General features: G+C 37.2%; 1 protein-coding gene across 1 annotated transcript in view; it reads right to left on the bottom strand.

The window, feature by feature from the left end:
• The window catches only part of PIGN (phosphatidylinositol glycan anchor biosynthesis class N), a 107,394-nt gene that overhangs the window by 54,898 nt on the left and 32,186 nt on the right, over positions 1 to 20,310 (bottom strand). The window contains exons 13-15 of the mRNA XM_065889663.1: positions 7,430 to 7,508; positions 6,301 to 6,483; positions 973 to 1,112 (exon numbers count right to left, since the gene is read on the bottom strand). Of these exons, the coding sequence (XP_065745735.1) occupies positions 973 to 1,112; positions 6,301 to 6,483; positions 7,430 to 7,508 (402 nt within the window). The remainder of the gene's footprint in view (positions 1 to 972; positions 1,113 to 6,300; positions 6,484 to 7,429; positions 7,509 to 20,310) is intronic.

The following is a 20,310-nucleotide window of genomic DNA, read 5'->3' as shown; positions in this document are numbered from 1 at the left end:
AAAACACATTGTGTCATTGCAACATGCTCGCCAGCCCTGACAACACCCTTATTCTGAGCTGTCATTCCCTGGTCTGCTTTTGGCATCTGGTTTGCTCAAAGGATGCCCAAGACTAAGTTTAAATTTAGATTACTGGTGCAAATATAGAAATCAACATGATCTGTAACATGACCCTCGCTGCCTGTGAACATGAACCAGCCCAACATTTTAGTGATTTTCTTTTAAAGTGTTTATAACTTCCATGAGAGCTCTACCTCTGATGTTTCCTACAATGATAAGAATCCATTGCAAGTCCAACTTGTGAGCAAGCACTTAAAGGTAGAATCACAGCATACAAGAATAATCTCCCCTAACCCCTGTAGGTATACATTACTAGATTGGATTTAATTGCGAACTTTCATTCATCTAGGTTTACATGATAGCTGGGAAAGGAGGGGCAAAAATGTATGGAACAAAAGCATGCAAATTGCTTTGTGAAACATGAAGATACACTGGAAACTGGGATGATGAGACAAATTCAAAACGTAAGTCACTCCTGACATAGTACAATCCATATTAATTACTTAATTTTTACTCCAGATTTTTCTTATAAAAGATAACACAAAGAAGGGAATGAGGCCAGTGCTACCTCAGGGCAATCAAGATGAAGTCAAAAGGGAAAAGTAAAAAGGATGTTTAGGGAATTCCCTGGAGGTACAGTGGTTAGGACTCTGCACTTTCACTGCCGAGGGCCCAGGTTCAATCCTGGGTTGGAGAACTAAGATTCTGCAGGCCTCAAGGTGCGGCTAAGAAAAAAAAAAAAAGCCTGTTTATATGCAACGTTTATGCTGTTATGAATGAAATGAAAGGGCTTGGAGATTTGACGGTATTATAATTATCTTTCATGACTTATGCTACAGAAAACTAATGCATTTAAATACAGATTTAACTGTCAGTGAAGTGAAAAACAAGACCACAAGATGTGTTACTTACTCTCTCAGAACCGCATACCATACTGGCAGTGGCAACAAGCAATATACGTAGTAAGTCCAGGGACAGGCTTGAATCAGCAGGAAAAGTGCTAGTAAAATGCCAACAGCTATAAAACTACATGACAGGAGATGGCTTGGTTTCTGAAAGTTAAAAAAAACATTGAAAACACTCCAAATCCATGCTACTTGATAGGTTTTTAAAAGAGATTTTGTAAAGTGAAGAAAATACATTACTTTCTTTCAGTGATTCTACAACTAGATGATTAATCTAAGAGCTGCATTGTAAAAAAATCTGTCATTGGAGAAGCACATTATAGAAGAAAAAGCTGGATAGCCTGGAATTGTTGCAATTAGGTAATTCTCAATTTAAAATGACTATGCTCCTAAAGTTTGTTTGCAAGTAACTTCTTCGGAACTCTGAACATATTTCTCCTTAGTAACAATTTTATAAATGTTGATTAGGTTCACTGACAAGCCCACAAAAGCCCATTTAATCTACAATAAACTGTGGGACCTAATCTTCATTTGGAACAATGATTCTATCTATTCAAACTTCAACTTGACATGCTGCCCACGCTTCTCTCTCCATCACCCAACCACAGTAGGTTCATTCAGTCATATCTTCTCTCCCAAACACCTGCCGAACAAGAAAGGAGCTCCTCCATGTAAATCACCAGTGACGGCCTCCACAGGCCATGGGTGCTCTGGGCCAAGAGTAATGATGTGAGGGTCAGGGACAGAAATGCCAATGATTGGAACAAGAACACACTTATGGAAAGCTGTGATGCTAAGAGCACACTGGAGAAAAAAACAGGACTGGAGGGGTCACATGGTATTCTCTTGCCTCCGTGCCTTGTTTTCTCTCTCTCTGTTTCCCCCTTGTTTTGCTACCCAAACTAAATAAGGTGAGAATTAAGAATTACCTTCTGGAGTAGGGGAGGTTAGGGAGGAAAAGCAAGAGTTTTTTTCCCCCTTATAATTCCTCCCTCTGGCCTAAAATGTCACCAGAAAGGAAGTAGAGAAGCAAGAATAAACTAGGGCAGAGTTGTAAAAAGGAAGGTGAGACACAGCATTGTGATTAAGAGTTTGGCGCTACACAGATCAGAATTCAAATCCTGGCTCTGTCACTTGCTCACTGTATGACCATGAGCAAAGTACAAAACAGATTCTGAGACTTAATTTTACCCCATCTATAAAATGCAAAGAATAATTCCATATCTATTTATCAAGGCTAGTAATGCTTAAATGAGATTATGAAAAGAGCTTAACAAAATGCCCAGAATATTACTACTGCTTAATAAATAATGGCTACCATTATCACCTTTATTTTTCTTCGCTCCTCCTCTACCTCTCTGCATTAGTCCCAAAAGTCACTACAGAAACCTCAGTGACTAGCACCGGAAATGGAGGTCCCATAGCAAGGGGGTGGAAGAAGAAGGAGCAAGTCTCAACCAGATATGGACAGGTAGAGTCTCTAAAGCTCAAGGTGCCTGAGGCAGGTATTCACTTTAGGAATTGGGACTGGTTTCACATCACTCTGAGGATAGTAAAATAATAAGAAAATAAGTTTAAAGAGTACATAAAAAAGACACTCAAGGGATTTTCTAGAGTTAGTACAATACCATATAATTATCCAATCCTTTGACACATAAAGTAATCGACATTACAAATAAACATCTACTTGTAGGAAACCAAATCAAAAAGAATTCAGTTCAGCTAAAGTAAAAATTGAAAGGATTTTAAATAACAGGAATGGGGAACATTTTCCACCTCATCATCATTAATTCCCTGCCTCCCCAGACCCTCCAAAAAATACCTGATGATAATGAACCATGCTGTGTGCATTGTCATGACTCCTCCATCCAACTAACAATGATTAAGTCGCACAGTCTACGCCCTGCTCTGTACTAGGTGCTGCCCTATGAGGAGTTTAAACCATACAGGTGGAGACTGAATGCTGGGACTTGGTTTAAGGGGTTAACATTTTGTGATTTCCCTAAGTAGTGAGAGAATAAGGGAAGCATGTGGCAGAATAAGGATATTCAGTTCTAAAGCAAAAGACATCTGAACTAGCAAAAGCAAAGGAGAAGAGTAGATAGAAGTTAAATGCAGAGTTCAATTAGGAGGAGCTATGGCAAATTACCTTTAAAGAGAATGTTCACTGCAGAGTTGTCTGTAAGAGTGATAAACCTGTAAAATCTGGCGGACACTATCATGGAGAAGTGACAGAAACTTTGGAGTCAGACCTAAATTTAATTCCAGCACTGCTGTTCTATTTGCTGTCAATTTGACTAAACCATTTAGCTTGTCTCAAGCTCTGTTTCCTCATCTGGCCGTGCAGGGTAGAATTTGCTGCGAGCTCACCTCTCACGCCCCCTGGGCCCTCTATAGTCTAGCCGTATCCGTGACTTGCAGCCCTTCCAAGAAGCCATGCTACCTCACTCCTCATCTGGCACATGCTGCTCTCCCTGCACCTTTTTCCTTTTTTCTATTGTGCTATCCGACTCACCCTTTAAGATTTGACTTTGGTAACAACTGCCTCAGTGAAGGCTCCCTACACCCCAACTGCAAGCATCATGTTCTAATGAGTGCAGAGCTGCAATCATCTCACCCCCCAATTGCTCTCCAAGCCTCCCTTTGGTTAATGCTGTAGACTTCTGGCAACTTATTCTTCCTGCAGATGCTGTCACTTCACTAGATTATAAACTCTCACTGAAGAAGAATCAGAATGTTTTTGCAAACAGAACTAAAGGGTTCAAAATGCTTTTAATAACCTCAACTGTAAAGGTCAGTCTTGTGTGTCAACTTGGCTAGGCTACAGACCCTAGTTAGTTATTCAATCACACATTAATCTAGGTGTTGGCTGTGCAAATATCTTGTAGATGTGATTAAAGTCCATAATCAGTTGACTTTAAGGGAGATTATCCTGAACAATCATGGTGAGCCTGATTCACAAAAGGCTCTAAGAGCAGAACAGAGGGTTCCCCGAAGAAGAAACTGTACCTGTGGAGTGAAGTTTCCGCTCCTGCCTGCAAGTTCCAGTCTGCCCTTCCTGATGGCCTGACCTCTGAACTTAGGACCTGTCTAACTAGCCCCACAGTCACATGAGCCAATTTCTTACACTAAATTTCTTAATACAGAGATCTTACTGGTCTATTTCTCTGGTTTAACTCTAAGTGATAGACCAGCTCTTCACTAAATAAAGTCTAAACTCTATAGTCTAGCATTTGAGGCCTTTGATTACTTCCACCTAATCTATATTATCAGTATTATCTCTTATTAGGCCCTTGAACAAACCTCCCAAATTCCCCCCAAACTGAACTATTTATTTTGAAGGTAGCATGGTATAGAAAGAGCATGAATTTAAGTATTAGAGTTCAAGGACACCAGTGTGTCCTGGAGGAAAACATTTATCTCTCTGAGCCTAAATTCCCCCATCCATATTATGAGAATCATACCATTAAATTTAGGGTAGTATTAAGTTTAACTGAATAACACATGTACAACACCCAGGACAGTCCTGGAATAGTGCAGTCTAATGAATATTACTTATTATCCCAGAATAAAAATACATCTTCCCAACTCTGCCTCTATTTATATTATTCAATTTGCTTTAATTCTTATCCTCTCCCTATATTCTGACTGTTAAATTTCCACCAAGACTTATTTTTTCCTGTTATCATCACCCTAGCTAAAGTGAGATTTTCTTTATTTAAAATATGATAGTCATTGTATCACATTCACTTCACATTTTATATTAAAGTTGTCAAACATTTGTTGTCTTATGCAATATAGCATAGTATATGACCTATACCTGATAAGGTGGCTATGTGTATACATCTTTTACCTACTTTATTTAATTACAAGCTCCTTGAGAAGCTTGTAATTTTGTATCTGAATTTTGTATTTCTTGGTGTATCCTATGAAGCATCTCGCATTGTGCTGTATACGCAAATATTCTCTGCATTATCAGATTAATGAATAAAGAACTATCAGCTGTGAAATCTGCTGACACAACAATCTAAAGATATCATATCCCTTCTCAATAACCCAAAACGTCAAGACAAATACCAAAAGGCAGCGTTTGGCATTGGACTACTCTGGACTCAAATCTTAGTTCCTCCACATCCTAGCTGAATGGCCTTTTGCAAATTACTTAAATAGTTTCAGTTTCCTCTTTTATATAGAAAAATTATAATGCCTACTTCCAGCACTGTTACGTTTAAAGTAGCAAAATAAATTTCAAATACCCAGCTGAATGCCTAGTTATATCCTCCACTATAACACGTTTGTTTTTGTCTCTTTTCCTACCACGTAAGAAATGATTTCTACTCTAGCCAATTTCACATACATTCAAATAATGAAAATTAGTTGGGGTAAATTATTTAAGATGCATTACAGCATTATACAAAAATGGAATAAATACTACTGCTCTTCCTTCCATTACAGAAAAATAAAGTATAAAATTGAAAAAAGTTATCACTGGAAATGTCTGCAGACTATTATTATTAATAATACACCATTCAGGTATATTACTTTTTAGATGATTTGGACATGGTAATAATCATTAGAGAATGAAGTAAAGGAGATGGAAGAGGCATATTATCCCTGGTAAATGACAGTAATATATTTTAAAAGAGTAAAGTGTTTTAATATAGTTAAACCATATATGTACTGTTATATTTTCTCAGTTGTATAAAGTATTATTAAAGAGCAGGGTTTTTTTGGCATTGAAAGTACGGGGTTTTTTTGGCATTGAAAGTACAGTAAACTAGGGACTAATTCTTAAAATGAGGATATATAGAAAGTTCTGGAAATCTGTATTTAAGAATTTTAGAAAGATGAAAAAGGTAAGAAAAATGTATATTCCAGAAAGGAATATGTTCCTTTTAAAAGGAACATTTTGAATAAGTGATTTTATTTCTTTCCAGCTCCTAAACTTAATATCAGATAAAGTTAAATATATTGCTTTGAAACTGTTTTCTGATCACCTGTACTGTAGAAAGATACAGAATACTTATAACATGCTAAATAATTATAATAATAAACAGAAAAACAACACAATTAATGCCATAGGCAAATGTAAATTACACAGCTATCTTTATAGCCTCTTAAGTTACAGGACCATTATTACTGATACACCCTTTTCCCAACTAAAGAAACAGAGATTACTGAGAAAAAAAGACCCAGTACAACAAAAGCAAATGAGTTAGCTTAGTACAGCATGTACATTATATGAACTCACTGCAGTTAATTTGATATAATTTCTTTCCTTAGTCTTATGATTTTACACCATCATCTGAATCTTCATTATACCTTCTGAACATACCTTGACTTCTTTACTAACACCTCTGGTAAGGTTGCAGTGAGACTTGATGATCAGCAAAGAAGCATAAGATGTCCATCCCACAAAACCAAGAACGACATTGAAAGCCAAAAAGAATCTGTCATAAGTGTGATAATAGGACAATCCTTTCAATGCAAGATTAATCAGCTCCTTGCAAAGGGAAACCTATGGAGAAAGAAAAATATAACTTGCCACATGCAAAGACAAAGAAAACCTAAGTTTCAAAGGAAGAAAAATTATTAAAGTAACTGTAGATGATTGATCAAAAACAGATTTTGATTGTTCAAGGATCTTCTTGCAAAGTATAAGAAAAATTCCTGAATAAAATAAATTTCTAAATCTTGATAAGAAAGGACATTTAAAATGCAAACTATCTATGAGATGTACAATGATTTTAAATGATTTTGAATGATTCATTTTGTGGAAATTATCTTCAAATGGCACATGAAAGAAATGGTTCTCTAATATAGGTCCCTGATAGGAGATGCCCACATTTACATGTTTTGACTTTCTCATATCAGATTACCCAAATCAGTTATAAAACATTATTAAAATAGCTTAATATTTTAGTGGAGAAGAATAGCTTGCCACTGTAAAACTATAACAAAAATAAGCATTAGAAATGCCATCATACTACTCAGGCAATTTTAGAAACCAAAAATAGAATTCTTTCTTACTTTAAAATTATATGACCATTTAAAACAGAGAAAATTAATGAAAAACATAGGGCAGGAGTTGGGAAAAGTCAGAGCTTCAGTATGAACCATTAGATTTCAAATAGTGTGAAGCTAATTCTAAATGTACAGATATGTCATGTTCTAAAATATTATGCATAAATAAGTTGGATGACAGAAGCCTGGAATATACTTTCTCATTATTGAGAACAGCAATTGTTCATTTCCAATGTTAACCTAAAAAAATTTACCTATAACATTACCTGAAATAAGAGAAGTATGTCCATGTGGCTAAAGCAGCTACTTAGGAAATTCAACCCTTCCTTAAAGGTTCAGGAAAGCTCCCTGGCCTGCCCACTTTGCTCTCCGTCACCATACTTGCCCCTCCCCATACCTGAATGATCAGCTATTTATATATACAAGGCCTGCATACTTACTGCTTCATCATACTTTTTCTGTTTTATATAAGATCTTGCTTTTCTTAAAATGTTGATCTGTTTAGAATCAGAAAGTGAGCTACAAAAGAAAAAAAATGCTTTAGGTTTAAAATGTTTCTTCATTTTAATCACATTTTTTCTTGGTTCTTTGTTTAATTGAAAATAAAAAGATGGTGAAAATTGAGTAAAGAAAGACAGAAAGAAAGAAACAAACAAACTCTGAGCCAAATTGTATCACTGCTGGTTATCTGAACTCTTCCAAGAAATAACTTATAAATTAAATTTGGTTTTCTTGACTCAAAGTTTCAACTGCCAAACTCCACTTATGACAGTCATACAATACATCATTGGAAGAAATGTAATGCTCTGGCTAACACAGAAATTCTGACTAAATCAATGTAATTAATGGAACAACAAACGAGTGGTCTGAGTTACAACACTCAGCTCTCTCATGCTCATGGTAGACACAACAGAAAGGGCAGATTCACTATGGTGCTTTGTACCCTTGAGCCAGACAGGGCCTGACAATTTTCATTATCAAAGAGATCCAAGCAGAGCTTAACCAACAATTAAAGTTAGTGAATAATTTGAATCTATTTGCTATTTTTGTATTACACCATATACCTTTTTGGTTTTCCTATCTTTCATTTCTCTTTTCACCATTTCCCTGTCCTTGTTTTACCACAGTAAAAACCTTAAATACAAAGGAGAAATACTCCTAATACTGCATAAGTAATTTTTAAATAAGTATATTTAAACACAAAATTGAATATATACTGCTTAACTAGCATCTACATTCCTAAAGTGAATACCTTTACATTTTAAAAGTGTAAAAAAGCTATTTAAGGATATATTAGGTTGGATCATTTGAAATTGATGTTTTTGTATGTCAGAAACTACTAAATTAAATTTTGACAATTTCATATGGCTCAATAATCACTTGTCTTCTTTCTACTTGGTTTCAGCAGCTTCTAAAGAGATGAGATGGAGACTTTTAGAAAGTTCGTCTTTTAAGCAATGTTATTAGTTTGGGTGGGTCACAGACATCTTTCAGAACCTGAAATTTGCTCTAGAAAAATAAATAATCCAAAATCTTACATATAATTTCAGAAAATTCAAGAACCCCAGAACTCAACTATGAACTCTCTACAGTTCTATAGAGGCTTGATTAAGAATCTGTGCCTACTCCAAGGGATCCCAGATCTCTGAACTCATGGGAACCCAAACACTTTGTCAGATTGTAGGAAAATCCACCACCCCTGGACTCAATGGGATGTGGAGGAAAAAGGTACCAGGAAGCAAGAATACATGAAAGAAAAACAAATTACTTCAAACTGTTGCCATGATCCAGTTCTCTGTCCTTCAGACACCACACATTCTGGAATATCTTCCTAGAAGTCTTAGAAATGGAATTACTGGGCCAAAGGGCACAGGAATTCTTTGAAGGCTACATCTAAGATAAATTTTCCAAAGTTCTATAAAACCCTTCTAAGTTGATCTTCCTTCTCCTTGCTCTAATCCACTCCACTTCCTAAAATACTGATTACATCTTCTGATATACTTGAAATTGATATGGGTATATTATTGTCTACTTCATCAATTCTAAACTTACTGGACTACTGATGACCATCTCCTTCTATTCTACTTAATTTCCTATTACCCCAAATATATACTCTCAGTTGTAAAATGGTTAAGCGCTTCATTCTTCACCTATCTTGCATTCACGTCTGAGTTATTGTTCATAAAGATCCTCCAGTCTCTGCTTTCCAAAATCAAATCTTATCATCCTTTATGGTCTACTCCAAATCTTACCTCACACCATTAGCACTTTAGTGTGGTCTCATCATCAATTTATTTCTCTTCAATTAAATTTTAACCTTCATGAGGGCCACTAATTATTTACATTAATATCAATAATACTCAGCAAAGTGCAAAGCACATAAAATGAATCAATAAATCTTAATTGATTAAAATGCTATAAGGAGATGAGCTTCAAGATGGCGGAAGAGTAAGACGCAGCGATCAACTTCCTCCCCACAAATACATCAGAAATACATCTACATGTGGAACAACTCCTACAGAACACCTACTAAACACTGGCAGAAGACCTCAGACCTCCCAAAAGGCAAGAAACTCCCCATGTACCTGGGTAGGGCAAAAGAAAAAAGAATAAACAGAGACAAAAGAACAGGGACGGGACCTGCACCAGTGAGAGGGAACTGTGAAGGAGGAAAGGTTTCCACACACTAGGAGCCCCTTCACGGGTGGGAACTGCGGGTGGCGGAGTGGGGAGCTTCGGGGCCACGGAGGAGAGCACAGCAACAGGGGTGCGGGGGGCAAAGTGGAGAGATTCCCGCACAGAGGATCAGGGCCGACTGGCACTCACCAGCCCAAGAGGCTTGTCTCCTCACCTGCCTGGGCGGGCGGGGCTGCGAGCTGAGGCTCGGGCTTCAGTCGGAGCGCCGGGAGAGGACTGGGGTTGGCAGCGTGAACACAGCCTGATGGGGGCTAGTGCACCACAGCTAGCTGGGAGGGAGTCCCGGAAAAAGTCTGGACCTGCCGAAGAGACAAGAGACTTTTTCTTGCCTCTTTGTTTCCTGGTGCGTGAGGAGAGGGGATTAAGAGTGCTGCTTAAAGGAGCTCTAGGGACGGGCGTGAGCCGTGGCTATCAGCGTGGACCCCAGAGACTGACATGAGATGCTAAGGCAGCTGCTGCCGCCACCAAGAAGCCTGTGTGTGAGCACAAGTCATGATCTACACCTCCCCTCCTGGGAGCCTGTGCAGCCCGCCACTGCCAGGGTCCTGAGATCCAGGGACAACTTCCCTGGGAGAACGCACGGCGCGCCTCAAGCTGATGCAACGTCACGCCGCCCTCTGCCACAGCAGGCTCGCCCCACACTCCGTATCCCTCCTTCCCCCAGGCCAGGCTGAGCCAGAGCCCCTGAATCAGCTGCTCCTTTAACCCCGTCCTGTCTGAGCAAAGAACAGACGCCCTCAGGCGACCTACACGCAGAGGCGGGGCCAATGCCAAAGCTGAACCCTGGGAGCTGTGCGAACAAAGAAGAGAAAGGGAAATTTTTCCCAGCAGCCTCAGAAACAGTGAATTAAATGTCCACAAACAACTTGATGTATCCTGCATCTGTGGAATACCTGAATAGACAACGAATCATCCCAAATTGAAGAGGTGGACTTTGGGAGCAATGATATGTATATATTTTCCCCTTTTTCTCTTTTTGTGAGTGTGTATGTGTATGCTTCTGTGTGTGATTTTGTCTGTATAATTTTGCTTTTACCATTTGTCCTAGGGTTCCGTCTGTCCGTTTTTTTTTTTTTGTTAGCACATCTTATCATTGGTGGATTTGTGTTTTTGGTTTGGTTGCTCTACTCTTTTTTTTTTTATTACTTAAAAAATTCTTTTTTTAAATGAATTTTTTAAATTTTAGTAACTTTTTTATTTTATTTAATTGATTAATTTATTTTCTCCCTTTTATCTTGAGCCTTGTGGATGACAGGCTCTTGGTACTCCAGCCAGGTGTCAGGGCTGTGCCTCTGAGGTGGAAGAGCCAAGTTCACAACATTGGTCCACAAGAGACCTCCCAGCTCCACATGATATCAAATGGCAAAAATCTCCCAGAGACCTACATCTCAATGCCAAGACCCAGCTCCACTCAACGATCAGCAAGCTACAGCGCGGGACACCCTAAGCCAAACAACTAGCAAGACAAGAAAACAACCCCATCCATTAGCAGAGAAGTTGCCTAAAACCATAATAAGGCCAAGACACCCCAAAACACACCACCAGATGTGGACCTGCTCACCAAAAAGACAAGATCCAGCCTCATCCACCAGAACACAGGCACTACTCCCCTGCACCAGGAAGCCTACACAACCCACTGAACCAACCTTAGCCGCTGGGGACAGACACCAAAAACAAGGGGAACTACGAACCTCCAGCCTGTGAAAAGGAGACCCCAAACACAGTAAGTTAAGCAAAATGAGAAGACAGAGAACCACACAGCAGATGAAGGAGCAAGGTAAAAACCCACCAGATCTAACAAATGAAGAGGAAATAGGCAGTCTACCTGAAAGAGAATTCAGAATAATGAAAGAAAAGATGATCCAAAATCTTGGAAATAGAATGGAGAAAATACAAGAAACGCTTAACAAGGACCTAGAAGAAACAAAGAGCAAACAAACGGTGATGAACAACACAATAAATGAAACTAAAAATTCTCTAGAAGGCATCAATAGTAGAATAACTGAGGCAGAAGAACGGATAAGTGACCTGGAAGATAAAATAGTGGAAATAAATACTGCAGAACAGAATAAAGAGAAAGAATGAAAAGAATTGAGAACAGTGTCAGAGTCCTCTGGGACAACATTAAATGCACCAACATTCGAATTATAGGGGTCCCAGGAGAAGAAGAGAAAAATAAAGGGACTGAGAAAATATTTGAAGACATTATAGTGGAAAACTTCCCTAATAAGGGAAAGGAAATAGTTAATCAAGTCCAGGAAGCACAGAGAGTCCCATACAGGACAAATTCAAGGAGAAAAACGTAGACACACATTAATCAAACTATCAAAATTTAAATACAAAGAAAAAATATTAAAAGCAGCAAGAGAAAAACAACAAACAAGTGAGTCCCCATAAGGTTAACAGCTGATCTTTCAGCAGAAACTCTGCAAGCCAGAAGGGAGTGGCAGGATATATTTAAAGTGATGAAGGGGAAAAACCTACAACCAAGATTACTCTACCCAGCAAGGATCTCATTCAGATTTGACGGAGAAATTAAAAGCTCTACAGACAAGCAAAAGCTAAGAGAATCCAGTACCACCAAACCAGCAATTTATAACAAATGCTAAAGGAACTTCTCTAGGCAGGAAACACAAGAGAAGGAAAAGACCTACAGTAACAAACCCAAAACAATTAAGAAAATGGTAATAGGAACATACATATCGATAATTACCTTAAATGTAAATGGATTAAATGCTCCAACCAAAAGACACAGACTGGCTGAATGGATACAAAAACAAGACCCGTATATATGCTGTCTACAACAGACCCACTTCAGACCTAGAGACACATGCAGACTGAAAGTGAGGGGATGGAAAAAGATATTGCATGCAAATGAAAATCAAAAGAAAGCTGGAGTAGTAATTCTCATATCAGACAAAATAGACTTTAAAACAATGACTATTACCAGCGACACAGAAGGATGCTACATAATGATCAAGGGATCAATCCAAGAAGAAGATATAATCATTGTAAATATTTATGCATCTGACACAGGAGCACCTCAATACATAAGGCAAATACTAACAGCCATAAAAGGAGAAATCGACAGTAACACAATCATAGTAAGGGACTTTAACACCCCACTTTCACCAATGAACAGATCATCCAAAATGAAAATAAATAAGGAAACACAGGATTCAAATGATATATTAAATAAGATGGACTTAATTGATATTTATAGGACATTCCATCCCAAAACAACAGAATACACTTTCTTCTCAAGTGCTCATGGAACATTCTCCACTATAGATCATATCTTGGGTCACAAATCAAGCCATGGTAAATTTTAGAAAATTGAACTTGTATCGAGTACCTTTTCCGACCACAATGCTATGAGACTAGATATCAATTACAGAAAAAAAAAGTAAAAAATACAAACACATGGAGGCTAAAAAATACGCTACTAAATAACCAAGAGATCACTGAAGAAATCAAAGAGGAAATCAAAAAATACCTAGAAACAAATGACAATGAAAACACGATGACCCAAAACCTATGGGATGCAGCAAAAGCAGTTCTAAGAGGGCAGTTTATAGCAATACAATCCTACCTTAAGAAACAAGAAACATCTTAAATAAACAACCTAACCTTACACCAAAAGCAATTAGAAAAAGAACAAAAAACCCCCAAAGTTAGCAGAAGGAAAGAAATCATACAGATCAGAAATAAATGAAAAAGAAATGAAGGAAACGATAGCAAAGATCAATAAAACTAAAAGCTGGTTCTTTGAGAAGATAAACAAAATTCATAAACCATTAGTCAGACTCATCAAGAAAAAAAGGGAGAAGACTCAAATCAATAGAATTAGAAATGAAAAAGGAGAAGTAACAACTGACACTGCAGAAATACAAAGGATCACAAGAGATTACTACAAGCAACTATATGCCAATAAAATGGACAACCTGGAAGAAATGGACAAATTCTTAGAAATGCACAACCTGTTGAGACTGAACCAGGAAGAAATAGAAAATATGAACAGACCAATCAGAAGCACTGAAATTGAAACCGTGATTAAAAATCTTCCAAACAACAAAAGGCCAGGACCAGATGGCTTCACAGGTGAATTCTATCAAACATTTAGAGAAGAGCTAACACCTATCCTTCTCAAACTCTTCGAAAATAAAGCAGATGGAGGAACACTCCTAAACTCATTCTACGACTACCATCACCCTGATACCAAAACCAGACAAAGATGTCACAAAGAAAGAAAACTACAGGCCATATCACTGATGAATATAGATGAAAAAATCCTCAACAAAATACTAGCAAACAGAATCCAACAGCACACTAAAAGGATCATACACCATGATCAAGTGGGGTTTATCCAGGAATGCAAGGATTCTTCAATATACGCAAATCAATGTGATACACCATATTAACAAATTGAAGGAGAAAACCCATATGATCATCTCAATAGATGCAGAGAAAGCTTTCGACAAAATTCAATACCCATTTATGATAAAAACCCTCCAGAAAGTAGGCATAGAGAGAACTTACCTCAACATAATAAAGGCCATATATGACAAACCCACAGCCAACATCGTCCTCAATGGTGAAAAACTGAAACCATTTTGTCTAAGATCAGGAACAAGACCAGGTTGCCAATTCTCACCACTATTATTCAACATAGTTTTGGAAGTCCTAGCCACGTCAATCAGAGAAGAAAAAGAAAGTAAAGGAATACAAATTGGAAAAGAATAAGTAAAACTGTCACTGTTTGCAAATGACATGATACTATACATAGAGAATCCTAAAAATGCCACTGGAAAACTACTAGAGCTAATCAATGAATTTGGTAAAGTAGCAGGATACAAAATTAATGCACAGAAATCTCTGGCATTCCTATACACTAATGACAAAATATCTGAAAGAGAAATTAAGGAAACACTCCCATTTACCACTGCAACAGAAAGAATAAAATATCTAGGAATAAACCTACTTAAGGAGACAAAAGACCTGTATGCAGAAAAGTATAAGACACTGATGAAAGAAATTAAAGGTGATACAAATAGATGGAGAGATATACCATGTTCTTGGATGGGAAGAATCAACATTGTGAAAATGACTGTAATACCCCAAGCAATCTACAGATTCAATGCAATCCCTATCAAACTACCACTGGCATTTTTCACAGAACTAGAACAAAAAATTTCACAATCTGTATGGAAACACAAAAGATCCCGAATAGCCAAAGCAATCTTGAGAAAGAAAAACTGAGCTGGAGGAATCAGGCTCCCTGACTTCAGACTATACAACAAAGATACAGTAATCAAGAAAGTATGGTACTGGCACAAAAACAGAAATATAGATTAATGGAACAGGATAGAAAGCCCAGAGATAAACCCATGCACATATGGTCACCTTATCTTTGATAAAGGAGGCAAGAATATACAGTGGAGAAAAGACAGCCTCTTCAATAAGTGGTGCTGGGAAAACTGTACAGTTACATGTAAAAGAATGAAGTTAGAACACTCCCTAACACCATACACAAAAATAAACTCAAAATAGATTAAAGACCTAAATGTAAGTCCAGACACTATTAAACTCTTAGAGGAAAACATAGGCAGAACACTCCATGACATAAATCACAGCAAGATCCTTTTTGACCCACCTCCTAGAGAAATGAAAACAAAAATAAACAAATGGGACCTAATGAAACTTCAATGCTTTTGCACAGCAAAGGAAACCATAAACGAGACAAAAAGACAACCTTCAGAATGGGAGAAAATATTTGCAAATGAAGCAACTGACAAAGGATTAATCTCCAAAATTTACAAGCAGCTCATGCAGCTCAATATTAAAAAAACAAACAACCTAATCCAAAATTGGGCAGACGACCTAAGCGACATTTCTCCAAAGATATACAGATTGCCAAGAAACACATGAAAGAATGCTCAACATCACTAATCATTAGAGAAATGCAAATCAAAACTACAATGAGATATCATCTCACACCAGTCAGAATGGCCATCATCAAAAAATCTACAAACAATAAATGCTGGAGAGAGTGTGGAGAAAAGGGCACCCTCTTGCACTGTTGGTGGGAATGTAAATTGATACAGCCGCTATGGAGAACAGTATGGCAGTTCTTTAAAAAACTAAACATAGAACTACCATACGACCCAGCAATCCCACTACTGGGCATATACCCTGAGAAAACCATAATTCAAAAAGAGTCATGTACCACAATGTTCATTGCAGCTCTATTTACAATAGCCAGGATATGGAAGCAACCCACGTGTCCATGGACAGATGAATGGATAAAGAAGATGTGGCACATATATACAATGGAATATTACTCAGCCATAAAAAGAAACGAAATTGAGTTATTTGTAGTGAGGTGGATGGACCTAGGGGCTGTCTTACAGAATGAAGTAAGTCAGAAAGAGAAAAACAAATACCGTATGCTAAAACATATATATGGAATCCAAAAAAAACAAAAAAAAGGTCATGAAGAACCTAGGGGAAAGATGGGAACAAAGACACAGACCTAATAGAGAATGGACTTGAGGACACGGGGAGGGGGAAGGGTAAGCTGGGACAAAGTGAGAGAGTGCTAATGTATATATGGTACACACTACCAAATGTAAAATAGATAGCTAGTGGAAAGCAGTTGCATAGCACAGGGAGATCAGCTCGCTGCTTTGTGACCAGGTAGAATGGTGGGATAGGGAGGGTGGGAAAGAGGGAGATGCAAGAGGGAAGAGATATGGGGATATATGTGTATGTATAACTCATTCATTTTGTTATAAAGCAGAAACTAACACATCATTGTAAAGCAATTATACTCCAATAAAGATGTTTAAAAAATGCTATCAAAATATTGCAGACCTAAAAAAGGAAGAAAAATAAAAGAATGTACCTTGCTATTCTTAAAGCACCTAACAATTTGCTAAACTAAATAAAAAAAGGGAAAAAAAGCTTGTCCGGAAATAAATTACTTAAGCTAATTTATGTTCTCAAGTGAAGTCTTAAAAAAAAATAAACATTTTTAAAGAGAAATACTTGTTATATTACATTAAATACATATTTTATATGAAATATTACATTATATATGGAGTATTAGAAACCATGGTCAGTCTAATTTATATTTTTCTAAATGGACTCTATAAATTTAGGGACATACCAAAGGTTCAGAATGTGTCTGGAATTCATCAAAATGTTCTATACAAACCTCACTGTTGCATTATGACATTAAAGACTCTTATAAACGTGTTCCCCATGTAATTTTTTTAGTTTTCCATAAGTTGAGAAAGAGTGCAAAATACGTCTTAGTATCACATATTTTAAACATAAAGAAGTTTTGTGAGAAATAAAAGACATGTAAAAAAGACAAAACAAATAACAACCAAAGAAGGGGGGTTAGCAAGGGAGTAATCAAAGGAGTAATGTATACAAATTAAAATGAATAACGGGGAGCTGCACGTGCCAATGCTGGTAAATCTTGAAAATCATACTGAAGGGAAAAAAAGAGAATTGTAGAAAAAAAAAATTGGTAGATATTAAAAATAGGGATTCAATTATATTACACCACTTTACTTCTTAAGAAAAAAAGAGGATCTAAAGAAATATGGTAAAATGTTAACATTTTAAAAACCTGGATTGTAGGTACAAGGATTTTTGTTATAGTCTTCATTCTTTTCAGTGTGTTTGAATAATTTCATAATTAAAATAAAAGAATATGTTAGCCAAAGGGATATATACATACACATACATAGGTACACATGATATATATATATAGACAGATACATAAGAAACTGCAGCTACACCTCCAGGAACAAAGACTGTAAAGACTGGAACACACCAGGCACGGGAACTTTTTGTTATCATCTGTGTGACTTTTATTGTGAAGATGTATTACTTTTTTTTCTTAATTCATTTATTTTGTTTTATTTATTTTTGGCTCTGTTGGGTCTTTGTTGCTGCATGCTGTCTTTCTCTAGTTGTGGCGAGAGGGGGCTACTCTTTGTTGTGGTGCGCAGGCTTCTCATTGCAGTGGCGTCTCTTGGTGCGGAGCACAGGCTCTCGGCGTGCAGGCTTCAGTAGTTGTAGCACACGGGCTCAGTAGTTGTGGCACACAGGCTTAGGTGCTCCGTGGCATGTGGGATCTTCCTGGACCAGGGATTGAACCCGTGTCCCCTGCATTGGCAGGCGGATTCTTAACCACTACACCACCAGGGAAGCCCCAAGATGTATTACTTTTTCATTCACATTTTACTAACCAGATTTTTAAAATAATTACAACATTAAAATTTAACCATAGTTTCTGGCTATGATGGAGAAGCTTTGGCATACCAATGCTCCCACCAGGAACAACCAGAAAGCCTGATAAAACAAAATTAAAAATAAATTTGAAGGTACTGGAGAGCTAGCAGACCCTTGATGGTCTTGAGACCATCAAGAATTGAAGGGTTTGGACCCTAGAAAGAAATCACACAGAAAATTGTAACCCTTAGGGCATCCATACACAAGGAAAAAGGCTGAGAATTTGGGCAGATGGCTGCTGCCAGGATGTAGAGAATCCAACAAAGCCTTTGGCAATCTTATCAGACTGTAGAGATAAAAATTAAGGTTTGCAGCATCCCATGAAGCCGGGACTTGAGGACCCAAAAGAGAAAAATAAGAGAACAATATACAATTTTCATTCTGGATTTTTTAAAAAAAGACATGAAAAGAAGGTTATCTGGAATTACTTAAACTAATTTAATACAGATTCTGAAGTGAAGTCTTAAGAAAAATGAGAGAAGGAATTTTTATAAGCAAGAATTTATATATGGAGAACTCAGATAAAGAAACAGAGGCCAAGTGCTGGTAAGAGGAAAGGTGAACTTTACACTCAGCTGAATTCTTCAGCTGTTTAGGACAAGAGGACAAGAAGTTGGGGAGAAGGCACCTGACAAGTAGGACAGTAATCTCAAGATATATGAGAGAGAAAATCTGGTGTTTAGGAGGCACCTAAGAGGAAGGGCTCTAGCTAACACAACAAGCTTCAGCTGAGATCCCTGGGTGGCTCCACTCTAAGAGCAGACACAAACCAGTGGGAAGAAGAGACAAAGAAACAAACTGCAACACAGCTTTGAGTCAGCTACTGCTCTGCGCCTGTCAGAGGTTAAGGTAAGACCTCTCCAGAGAATGAGACAATCCAGAGCTTCTAAAACTTTTAATGTACAATGATAAGGGTTCATTTAAAAACTACCAGACTCAACAACAGGACCAACCGACAAAGGACAACAGTAACAAACTCACAAACAATACGGTTATTGGTGTTATCAAGTACAGACTTTAAAATAATTGTGGTTAATATATTCAATAATGGAGAATAAGACAGAAAATTGCACCATGTATCTGGAATCTACTTTTTACAATAAATTGAAATAAAAATCCTAGAACTGAAAAACAAGTGATAACTGATAGCCACAAACTAGACAAAGCAGAAGAGAGATTTGGTATATCAGAAGATAGGTCAATAGAAAATATCTTGCCTCAACCTTGAAGAGCAGAAAGAAAATACAGAAAAGACCATTTAAAAAATCAACCATACACATCATTGTGAACAGGAACATATATATATATTTCTCCTGTATATATACACACACACACATATATATATACACACATAATTGGAATCACAAAGAGGGAGAAGAGAGAGAATTTGGCAGAAGTAATATTTATGATAATAGCAACACGACATTTCTACATAGTAATTTGTATGAAAATTTTTCCTCTATTGACAAAATATTTTATATTGAAAACATCAAGTTTTAAAAGAATCTATTATCAACATGTTAAGCTTAACTAAAAAGCAAAAGAGAAATAAATATTGTGCACATTTCTTTGCTGTGATTGCTATTGTTTCATTTTTTTCCGTAGTTATATGAACACTGTAGAAGAAACTAAACCATGTTTTAGAATTATCAAGACTTTCAGCATTTTTTCAGGGTGAACTAGTGTTGGAGGGTGAAATCTCCTTAAAATGCTACCCTTAGAAGTATTATATATTCTCTACTCAGATTTTTATTACAAAGATATTTCATTTGCATTTACAAATGATATTTTAGAGATACCTAATGATACCTACTCCATTCCTTCTTAGAATATTTAAAGGAAAAACTATATCAAGAAAACAAAGACAGAAAAAGCAGAAAAAAAAAGTATTTAGAGAATAATTTGTACTCCTTTAGGCTGACCAATGACATAGAATCTTATCTTTCATGTCATAATAAAGTAAATGAATATTTTCCAATATAGGTATGTGATGTATAAAAGTTACTTTTAAAAAAATTATTTATTTATTTATTTTTGGCTGTGTCAGCTCTTTGTTGATGCACGCAGGCTTTCTCTAGTTGTGGCAAGCAGGGGCTACTCTTTGTTACGGTGCGCGGGCTTCTCATTGTGGTGGCTTCTCTTGATGCAGAGCATGGGCTCTAGGTGCGGGGGCTTCCACAGTTGTGGCTCGCAGGCTCTGCAGTGCAGGCTCAGTAGTTGTGGCTCATGGGCTTAGTTGCTACGCGGCATGTAGGATCTTCCAGAACCAGGGCTCAAACCTGTGTCCCCTGCATTGGCAGGAGGATTCTTAACTACT

Source organism: Phocoena phocoena, chromosome 13 (genome assembly GCF_963924675.1).
Source record: "Phocoena phocoena chromosome 13, mPhoPho1.1, whole genome shotgun sequence".
NCBI lineage: Eukaryota > Metazoa > Chordata > Mammalia > Artiodactyla > Phocoenidae > Phocoena > Phocoena phocoena.
This window is presented reverse-complemented; position numbering and strand designations above follow the sequence as displayed.